The sequence below is a fragment of the Malus sylvestris genome, chromosome 6 (assembly GCF_916048215.2).
Source record: "Malus sylvestris chromosome 6, drMalSylv7.2, whole genome shotgun sequence".
Classification (NCBI taxonomy): Eukaryota; Viridiplantae; Streptophyta; class Magnoliopsida; order Rosales; family Rosaceae; genus Malus; species Malus sylvestris.
This window is the reverse complement of record NC_062265.1, coordinates 8,786,665-8,798,118: the sequence shown is the minus strand read 5'-3', so window position 1 is coordinate 8,798,118 and position 11,454 is coordinate 8,786,665. Positions and strand designations below refer to the sequence as shown.

The 11,454-nt window shown below is 36.8% G+C and overlaps 1 protein-coding gene across 1 annotated transcript; it reads right to left on the bottom strand.

The window, feature by feature from the left end:
• Positions 1 to 4,474: 4,474 nt before the first annotated feature.
• On the bottom strand, positions 4,475 to 5,125 carry LOC126625430 (uncharacterized). Its single transcript, XM_050294524.1, has one exon. It carries the CDS (start codon positions 5,123 to 5,125, stop codon positions 4,475 to 4,477), a length of 651 nt encoding a protein of 216 aa, XP_050150481.1.
• Between the last annotated feature and the right edge of the window lie 6,329 nt (positions 5,126 to 11,454).

Genomic DNA, 11,454 nt, shown 5'->3' with positions numbered 1-11,454 from the left:
GGCCTTTTGGACTAGGTCTTCAGCTAGAATCATCCTTAAACCAACAATCAATGTCATGATTTTTTTAATTTTTTTTTGTCAACAGCCAGCCATCCCATTGTTTTCCAGAGTTTCTAAAATTATGGCAATAGGCATTTGCAAAGCATAGAGCTCCACCTTGTGCTATTGCATACCCCTTTGCCAATCAATAAAGCACCATACAAGCATATATATACACATATATTCGTATATAGGCAGAGAACTTTAGAACTCTCAACTCTCCCCCACCCGCTGCTTGTGAATATTTACATTTTTTAAAAACAATTTTAAGTTTTTATACAATAAAATAAAAAACCAAAACTGAATTGAAATCGAACCGATAAAAATCAAACCAAAATTAAACCAAACCGAACAAAATAAAAAAAAAGATGGAATGAACCAAACTGAAAAGTAACTTTGGTTCGGTTTTTGGTTTTGACAAAAAATTGAACCGATTGAAACCGAACCCACCCTGCCCACCAGTACATTTAGAGTATCTGATACACTATGTTATGTATACTTTGAATGTGTTGTTGGGGAAAAACTTAGAGTACACAACTCTAACACAAGTGTTGGAAGGACAACACAAGTAAACAAATTACTTGTATTACACACACAAAATATTACAACACTCACAAGGACACAACTTTAGAAGCAATGACACTCACTCACTTTCTAGAGACACACTCTAGATCACTCACACTCCTACAAGACTACTCTTGCTCTCACTCTCACTTAGTTGCCTACTTGCTTGATTCTTGGTTACAAGCTTACTAGATTACACATAGCACTACCTTATATTTATACATGGCATAACCGACCTAGCCAAAGTCGAGGTCTTGGCTTGTGTATTTCCAGCCACTAACTTATATTTCTTTCTAGAATTTTCACTAACATTCTATTACAACAATCTTAAGATATTTGTTTAGATAATTCTAGATAGGTAACCGACTTTTGTGGTAAAATTGTCTAGCATTTTCAGTGCATGCACCGTCCATCTCCCATGCATATTTGAATCTCCAGAACCTTCTAGCTAGTACCACCGACATAGTATTTTGCTAGAGTTGTCTAGCATCCAAACACCAATTAGGCTGGTGTTGATCTTCAACACTCCCCCTCAACACCAGCTCATTCTTTCCTTCATGCCGAGTTGACGACAAAGCTTTTTCTTGCACACCCAATTGCATGAGATGGGTTTCACATCTCTTCGCTTTGGCACTAGATTCCAAGCTTGATTTAGCTTTGCTGCAGTGACCTCTTCTCCCAAATTTGAGCCACTTAGCTTCAACTGCTTCTTCTTCTATAGCTGCATTGGCGTATTTAGGATTTGGCTTCCGGATTCTTGTTGACCTTCTTAGTTGTGATTGTGGAGTTGATACTTCCACTTCACTAGGTCTATCTTCTTCTGGTTGTTGATATACGTCAGCTTGCCAAGGGTTTTGGGGCACTGCTTGCTCAACACCATCACCATCAAGTGAATCCTCAGACTCATCTGGTCTCGACTGGATTTGAATAATTTGCTCCCCCATCTTTTGTTGCAACTTAGCTTCTATCTCTCTTGAATCAAGCAACGTCTTTTTTGTTTTCTAAGGACCACCAAAAAGATGCTTCATCAAACACCACATCTTGTGATGTGTAACACCTTCCATTCGTAGGATCACAACATTTCCACCCTTTTCTTTGGCTGTCGTATCCCATAAAGATACATCGAATTGCCTTCTTGTCGAACTTGCTACATAAATGACTTGGAACAAATACGTAGCGCACACAGCTAAATACTCGAAAGTAACTAACTGTAGGTTTCATATCCCATAGTTTCTCAAAGGGTGAGACAAATTCTAACCTTGGTTGAGGAAGCTTGTTGATCACATGAGTTGCAGTTCTCATTGCTTCGGCCCAAAACCTTCCTGGTACATTCTTGGCATGGAGCATACTTCGACATATCTCTGCAAGATGTCGATTCTTTCTTTTTGCTATGTCATTTTGTTGTGGCGTGTTAGCACATGTGAACTGGTGACGTATTCTACATTCTCGTAGATACTGGGAAAACTCATTCGAGGTATATTCTCCTCCATTATCCGTGCATATGCAACTGATCTTCTTTCCCACTTATCCTTCAACTATCTCCTTAAACTCTTTAAATTTTGAAAATGTTTCAAATTTTTCTTTCATCAAGAAAACCCACACATACCTAGAGAAGTCATCAATGAACGTCACCATGTATCGCATCCCACTTATCGATGGTTGCTTGACAGGCCCGAACACATCGGAATGAACCAACTTCAATGGCTCTTTCGCTTTAAACTTTGACTCTTCGTATGGTAGTTGATGTGCTTTACCATACTGGCATCCTGCACAAACTGTGTCTATTCTCACATCAAGCTGAGGTAGCCCCTTAAGCATTGACTTCTTCATCATCACATTTAGCTTGTGATAGCTAACGTGACCCAATCTCATGTGCCATAAATCTGCTGTCTCATTCTTCCTTGTCTTGTCTACATATGCAGTTTCTGCTGACATTACATAGACTGACTTCAATCGCCGTCCCTCCATTGTTGGCGTCCTTAAGATCTTGAGGTGTCGATACACCTTTACATCTCGTGGACCAAACAAGACATAATTTCCCAATGACGTCAGTTACGGCACTGAAAGCATATTTTTCTTCATACCTGGAACATGGTAGACATCTTGAAGCGGCACATGATTAGTGTTGTATCGGGGCTCAATTACTGTCTTACCGATGTGAGCAATCGGTAGCCTCGAGTCATTGGCCGTCACCACCAAGCGGCCTCCTTTGTACTCAATCAGACTTTGTAACTTTTTCTCATCACCTGTGATATGGTTTGAGCAGCCTGAATCCACAATCCAATCATTCTGGTAGTCAATCGACTCCAGACTTGCTACTATGAGAGCTGACTCTTGCTTTTCCATAGCAATGGATGCTTCAGCGTCCCATTCTTCTTCCAGGGCTAGATATGCTACGGCTAGGGGTGGGTTCGGTACGGTTACCGTACCAAAACCCTTGTACCAATTACCGTACCAAACTTTCGGTTTGGTAAAATCTATTACCATTACCGTACCAAACTTTCGGTATACCGAAGTTCGGTATTGCCAAAAGTTTGGTTGGCATGGTATGGCAATGGTAATTGCCATTTTGTTTTGGGACAAAATATGTTTTTGTTTTTTTAACCCAATTCAAGGGCAAAACTTTTTTTTTTTGTACCTTTATCTCATACATTATAGATTAAATTCATCTATTATTCATCATTCACAATTCACACACATAATAATTCAAATGAAGCATCAAGATTCATCATGAAAATTAAGCTTACAATCCAAATAGAAGTTACGAACCAAAACAAATAGAAATTAACAATCCAAATAGAAATTAAAGTTTCAAACCAATTGAAAATTGGAAGTAAACTTCAAAAAAGAGAATTCATTGATCAGTTATTCAAGCTTGAGATGTCGAAGCTTTTGGAGGAGACATTGAACTTGTAGAAGATTGAGTTTGTGTCAAGCTTACATTACAAACAAAGAAAACATATTAATTAGTAGCAAGAAGAATTAAAGTTGAAAACCATTTAATAACAAATTTACTAAAAAAATTAAAGCATATCTTTCTTGTTTTCTCTTCTTCTATTTCCTTGTAAAATTGAAGCATATCTTCTGTTGGTCCTTGTAGAAGTTTACTTCACCTGCCCTAAGCCTACCACTAGTACACACTAGTGCCTCAATTATTTTAGGAGTCAAGAATACCCTAAAAGGGTTCACAACCCTCCTCCCTAGACTAAATGCATTTTCACTAGCAACAGTAGAAGTGGGGGTTACAAAGATATTTTGGCTATTTGTGAAAGAATTAGGAACTCTTTTGTGTTTGATTTCCACAATTTTAAGAGATCAAAATCACCAACAACAATGCTAATATAAGTAGGGTTTTATTTTCAAATTATTGGAATATTATAAATATGTGTTATATAATTATGTATTATATAAATTATAAATTATAAATTATATTATATTTTTGGTATGGTACGGTAATACCGTGGTAATGGTATCCATTACCAATACCGTACCATGAAATTTCGGTACGGTACAATACCGTACCATTACCAATTGGTACAAAAAATTTGGCACAAAATCGGTATGGCACGGTTGGCAATTCGGTTGACACGGCAATTTGGCAAAAAAATCCACCCCTAGCTACGGCATCCCAGTCATCTTCATTTTTCTTCTCTGAGTTGGCGATGTTACTTTCTGCAGGCCTTTTGAATCTGCAATCCTTCGCCATGTGGCCCTTCTTTCCACAATTATAGCACTTGCCCTCAAACCTTTTATTATTCTGGGACTGACCATGGTTTCCGTGATACTTCAAAGCTCCCCCTGGTCGAGAACTCCCTCCTTCTTGATGACCTTTTTCCTTGTCATCATTTCTTTTAGATCTACCACCAGCATGCTACTTAAAGTTGCCTTTACTTTTGGTGTAGAGTGCTTCCTCCTCACCTCTTGACGAGACCTCTCCCATTTGCTTTGCCAAAGCTTCTTGATCGGCAAGCAAATTCTCAAACTCAACAAGTGATGGTTGGGTCGGCCATCCTTGTACAGCAGCAACGAAGCCTCGATATTCGGGTCTCAATCCATGGATAATTATTCTTTTTATCCTGGATTCTACAATGGCAGCACTAGGATCTAATTCAGAAATTTCATGGCAAATAGACTTTACCTTATGGAAATATTCGGCAATCGTCATGTCTCGTTGGGCCACCGATAACAGCTCATTCTCAAGAAGCTGGAGTCTTGTATCGTTCCTCTTTGAAAAGAGTGTGGCGAAGGTGTCCCATGCTTCTTTTGGTGTCTTGGCCTTCCGTATGTGCTTCAACATGTCATCCTCGACTGTGGTTTTTAGGGTGAACATGGCTTTCCCTGCCTTGATCTTCCACTTCCGCAGAGCGCCACTGCTGTCTTCTTCTGGCTGCGTAACTTCATTACTGCCGACGACATCCCAAAGATCTTGGCCTTGTAGGTAAGACTCCATACATGTTGCCCATGTGTTGTAATTTTTGTTGTTCAACTTCTTGATTCCTCCAACAACTTGAAGATCTCCCATCGTGTCGGCAGAACTTCGATAAGCCGAACAAGATTAACGAATAATCTTGCGAAGTAATAAACTTCTCACGATTCTCAAAAACGTCACTAGAGACAGTCCCTGATCGTACCGCTCTGATACCAATTGTTGGGAAAAACTTAGAGTACACAACTCTAACACAAGTGTTGGAAAGACAACACAAGTAAACAAATTACTTGTATTACACACACAAAATATTACAACACTCACAAGGACACAACTTTAGAAGCAATGACACTCACTCACTTTCTAGAGACACACTCTAGATCACTCACACTCCTACAAGACTACTCTTGCTCTCACTCTCACTTAGTTGCCTGCTTGCTTGATTCTTGGTTACAAGCTTACTAGATTACACATAGCACTACCTTATATTTATACATGGCATAACCGACCTAGCCAAAGTCGGTGGTCTTGGCTTGTGCATTTCCAGCCACTAACTTATATTTCTTTCTAGAATTTTCACTAACATTCTATTACAACAATCTTAAGATATTTGTTTAGATAATTCTAGATAGGTAACCGACTTTTGTGGTAGAATTGTCTAGCATTTTCAGTGCATGCACTGTCCATCTCCCATGCATATTTGAATCTCCAGAACCTTCTAGCTAGTACCACCGACATAGTATTTTGCTAGAGTTGTCTAGCATCCAAGCACCAATTAGGCTGGTGTTGATCTTCAACATGTGTTGGTGGTATCATTCGAGGCTAGTGATTTTGACATATATAACTATGTATTGAGAATTTTATGATAATTTAATGACAAGACTAACTAATTATGACACTCTTTTTGTTTTCGCTCTTACAGTGTGTACAAAGTATTACAAAAAAAAAAAATATATATATATATATATATATATATATATATATATATATATATATATATATATATATATATATATATATATATATATATAGTAGAGATGACCAGAAAATGAGTGCCAAAATTGTCAACCCAATCTTGGAAAAAATAAAATAAAATTGTCAACCTAATCATAAGAAGCTCGGTCATAAACCCAAAAATAAATCTAGTATTTTATTTTTCTTGTGAAGGAGCTTTTCAATAAATAAGAAGCTCAAGCAGTTGGTTAATAAGTTTTGAAAATTTAAAAATATTTTGGACCTTGTGTGTGTCGACAAGTGATTTATTTTTTCAATTTACAAGATTTAGAATATAATTATAAGGAGCTTAAGCTCTAACTTATAAGTTACAACTTACAAGTATGATGGAAAAATATGAGTCATGTATTTGATTATTTGCCCCAATTGCTTGTCTTAAAAAATAAAAAATAAAACTAAATGCAGGGTTCTATCTTCAGTTTTTATAAGTACTTAGCCGTCTCATCATCTGGTGGTCTGTAAAAAATGATATTCGAGGAGCATACCCAACCGTCAGATATCCTTAAAGCATGTTATCACCGTCTGGTGGTGATAATAGTACTCAACACTCCTAAGCATTGTTGGTACTTTTCTATAAGTCCATGATCTAATTTGATATGTATGTTAATTTTTCCTTAATAATCTGGATTCAGTAGTACGAGAAATGAAAGGTTATGATTGAATTGAGGAAATGTTGGTTCTGCTTACTTACTAATTTAATAAATATAAACTCAAACTTTCCAGTAGTCCGGACTGTTGAGGACTTATCACTATATATGTCTTAAAAGCCCGGCTTCCAGAGTTCATTAAGTATCACAGCCACACTACTCTCTACCTGCAATTGAATTTGAAGCTTATGTTGCAGGGAGGGGGCGCCTTTAAATCCGTCGGAGTAAAAGTTGGCCGCCTTATTGCTTTTGAAGTTATGAAAGTTAAATGCAAACGAAATCAAGTGAGAAAAGTTGTTGCATGCATGCTATACCTTTGTGCCTAATCTCATGGGAAAATATTAAAACCAAAACAACTAGAAACTTATTTACATTTTCTACGTTGATGTAGAGTTTATGATTAAAATGGCATTTATTTTTAGGCGTAAAATTAGGTTGTAGCTCTTTTCCAACTCAACTCAAAGATAATTGAGAAATTAGTTGTTCGAATAATTTCACATTTGTTACTTAATACTATAGTTTACTAGTATTTATTTTTAGTTATAAGTGAAATGTCTTAAATTCAAATTTCGTAAAAGACAAGTTCAATATAAAGTTATTTCCACCTCATTTGTTTAATTATATCGTCGTATATAACGATTATACAACATTTAAGTGCTGAACTAACCAACGTCAAATGAATGACAAGTCTTTCACCATAAAAAGGAATGATGAGTCTATGAGAGTGTATGATGATTCTCTAAGATATCCCATGAGTTTGACAACCAAAATTTAGATTCCTGATGAGTTTAGCCAATTCTCCACGATGATTTATCACCAACCCATTTTGCTTCATTTAACTAGGGGATGGGTGATTGGCAATGTTAGGTGAGATGCATCACATGCATGACACCTCCGTGTATATGCTATGCCTTTGCCTTTTAGCATGATTTGTTAAATGCCTCACTTTTTCATTTATACTCGACTTGACGTGACAATTCAAATTTGGACCTAGTACTCCCACCATCCATATAGATTTAGTTTTTGTTGCTTTGGTAACAAGTAATAATTTTGAACCTCTACCATTTGACATGTGCTTCTGTTCAGTAATATTATGGACAGTAACTATATTTATTTAGGAATTTCTGCACAAATATTACCTAAATTAGTAGAGATGTCTGCAATTGTCACATAATTCTACTTTTTTTTTTTTTTTTTGCTTTCCGCAACGCCGTATCTAACTGCGTATATAAGCTAGGTCGGAAGAAGGGAATTATTATAGCGATAGGTATGCTTAATGATCCAAAATTGACAATGGGATAATAAAACATTGTTAAGTTATATGGAAGGAGAACATTTTCAATATACTGTAGCACACAATCATATATGTGAAAATATGTTTTACAGCAAGTCCCAATTCGTAGGTCATTTGCAGGACCTTTTTAAGTGACAAATATCTAAAGCCATCCATATGGATTACCGGATTTAGTTCCTTTAAATAGACACTTTGTTGGCCAAAAGAAACTAGAAAAAGTAGACACCTTCATTGACAAAGCACTTTGTCACAATCAATTTTATTTTTGAACAGAGGTTAGTTATGACCAATTAGTTAATTGGTGTTAAAATCACTACGACTGCTAACATTAGTCGCTCATGCGGATTACCATAACTGTAAAATAAAAATGGAGTTCTAATTGGATTCTGCTTCTTGCTTATGTATTTTCTTCTGGTCAGCTATTTTTTTCAAAGTACCAAGTTTTATCACACAAACCTACCAAGTAGACCTTGGAACCAAAACTCGGTATATAAGCCAGCCAATCAAGACAAATAATTCAGTACTCATTTCTCAATTGGTTAGGTTAGGAAAACACCAAGCAATGTTGTTATGCATGAAATAATTTAATACTCATTTCTCAACTGGGAGGTGATTTTCACACTCCTTTTAACTTCTCACACACTCTGCTTAATTTCTGATCATCGGATTGATTTAATCAAATGGAATCAACAGACAAAATTCAATAGGATTGTGTGAGAAGCTAAAAAGAGTGCGAGTCTATAATTTTCCTTTCAGAATTCAATTTATCTCTTGATGCTTAATTTAACTCTTACTTTGATCATATTTGTCACGTAATGCATATACATATTAGTTAACCATAATTGATCGTATTTGTCACGTTGCGTGTTCTAGAAAGTTCTTTAAAAAACGAAAGCACATAAAAACTATTATATATAAAAAAATATTGTAGTTAATATGAATTGTGATTTGTTTGTACAATACCATATACAATGCTAGGTCCATAGCTTGATTTTGTATATAATAACGTTTTACTACATGTAAAAACCCCAAAGTAGTTTTTTGGTTGAGCATGTATTGTTTAAGTGCACATTTAATGTTGGGCTTAGTGCGATTGAAGGCCCAAGAACACAAAAAGTAAAAGGAGGATTGGGCAAGGACAGTTCACAGCTGAGGAAGAATTGAAAATCATTGGTGCCAAGAAATAGGCAGCAAGCCTATGCGGGAAGTGACAGGTGACAAGGGGCAGCTCATCCCCTAGCAAAAAGTGCTTTTCCATGGCATGAATAGGTAAATAATAAAAGCAGATGTTGACTCACCATACTCTAGAGGCCATCACCAAAAGGGAGGGCTTGGACAGTCGAGCTAGAGAGTTTATAAAAGCAATGAGGGGCACAAGGAAGAAGGATACGCAACCAATCAATCAAAAAACATTTAACTTTGCACTCCAACAAGCCAAAAACCATAAAAGCTTTAGTTTGTTCAAACTTTACCCTTTTAGCCATAGGTCCACCATAGAAAGCCATCTTTTGTCAAGTTTTAGAAGTTCTACTACCTTTCCCTTATGTTGTAGTATCAAATATCTTTAGTAAACCCGATTTATATTTTATTTTCCAAAGACTACAACCCCTGTAAAACACAAAGAGGAGTGGTTGTAAGAAGACGAACCTTGCCTGACAAGGTCATAATCTTGCCCGAGTCTCTTTTGTTTGTACTTACATAAAGTAGATCTTTTATTTATGCATCTTTCATTGGATCCTATCTTATTTTCAACTGCTTTTCATTCAAAGTTTCATCTATGGTTAATCTTGCTAAACTAATTAACCTTGATTCCTTATTGTTAACCTAAGACTATAAGAATATTTTGAAGGGACCTGAACTCCCTTTATTTGGACATATGATATTATGAGTAAAAGTCATTGTTTACAAGGCAAGAAAAAAAATTTATACTAACTTAACCCAACAATCCAAACGAACCAAGAAGTCCAGATAGCTTGTGGCACAAGTAATCAATCTATTTAATAATTAAAAAAGAACAATCTGTTATACAAAGATAATGGTGGCACGCTCAGGCCTATATTAGTTTTAATTGTGAGCCTCAGGGCCTAACAAAGGCCCCACAAACCTAACAAAGGTCCCATACACTATTCAAACTAATAACAAACTCACATTGCAGTACACCAAGCAGCGAACCTTGCCCAACAGGCAAGACCCAGGGGAGTTGTGCAAGGGACAAATGTAGTATTGTATGCCAAGACATAGGAAGGATCGAACGTTTAAGTGGAGTATGGAACTTGGGTAATCACTTTGTCCAACAAGAGCAAACATGACAGATCACCCAGAAGACTTCCCATTGCCACATAGTCCCGGGATCTTAAAGAGCCCAATCTCTTCTGAGAAATCGGGTGGGAAGGTCACTAATGAAGATTTGCAAGCCACCATGATGCAAGTATGGAAAAGATCTCTTTGGAAACCAGAGGAGAGGTTAGTAGGCTATGTTCCTTAACAAGAATGCTACAAAGAAAGTTATAATTAGAGTACTCTACACCGAAAGATGGTTATGCCAATGAAAGAGCCGTGAAGGCGAGCCTAGAATAGGAACCAACAGTTCTTTAGTTTTTCCTTACTTGAGGAAAAGAAGAACAAAGGGAAAAATAAGGAAGAGGCTAAAACCAGTCGGCAAAATGACCCTAAAGAGGAGTTTCAAGAGATAGGCTTACTCGATCTTCTGCCATCACCACCAGATGTTAGAAGGCAAATCAGGCAGGAAGGAATAAAGATCGATGCATCTAACTCAGCGGGAGAAACAAGTGGAAATGGCTTATCCACAACTGGGGGCAAACCTCTTCCTTATAGGTTATCACCGTCGATTAATAAGGGAGAAGGAAAAGCTAAATGGATGCAGCCAGATGTTGGAAGTATGCCCACAAAGCCACTCATTTGATGTAATAGCTTTTGGAATACTTTTGTATTAAACTTTTATATGTTTAATGAAGTGCAAAGCTTATTGTTAATCACTATTTATTGTATCATGTGTTTAAGCAATAAGGGAATCCAAGGAATGTATTTGATCTAAGAGATAAGTGATTTAAGTAAGTTAGATTATCGAGACCTTTCTCTTATGTTCATTCCTAAAACGTTCCTAGCCATAGGATTGCCAATTGGGCATCGACAATCCGCTAAGGTTAGTATGTGTTATGTCGACTCAAGCGTGAGTATGACTAGTCTCATGTCATTTAGTGTTGGACACTAAGGCAAACACATAGGTGCTCGAAAGAGTGATCGAGTACACTGAACAACGATCAAAAGAGAGTTCGAACATACATGTCATGTAAGAACTCGAAAGTTGAAATATGCAAAGTAGTCATTTGACCTGAGGCATCATTGATGTCTAATGGTTAGGTCCTTGATCTTTGATCATGTCAAAGGCATTCCATTGGAGTGTCCACGACATTGTTGTGGTCAAGCTACGTAGTCATGTAGGCATATGA

Bases quoted from the DNA above. Each gene is read 5' to 3' on its own strand.
- LOC126625430 (XM_050294524.1), bottom strand. From the start codon at position 5,125: ATGGGAGATCTTCAAGTTGTTGGAGGAATCAAGAAGTTGAACAACAAA.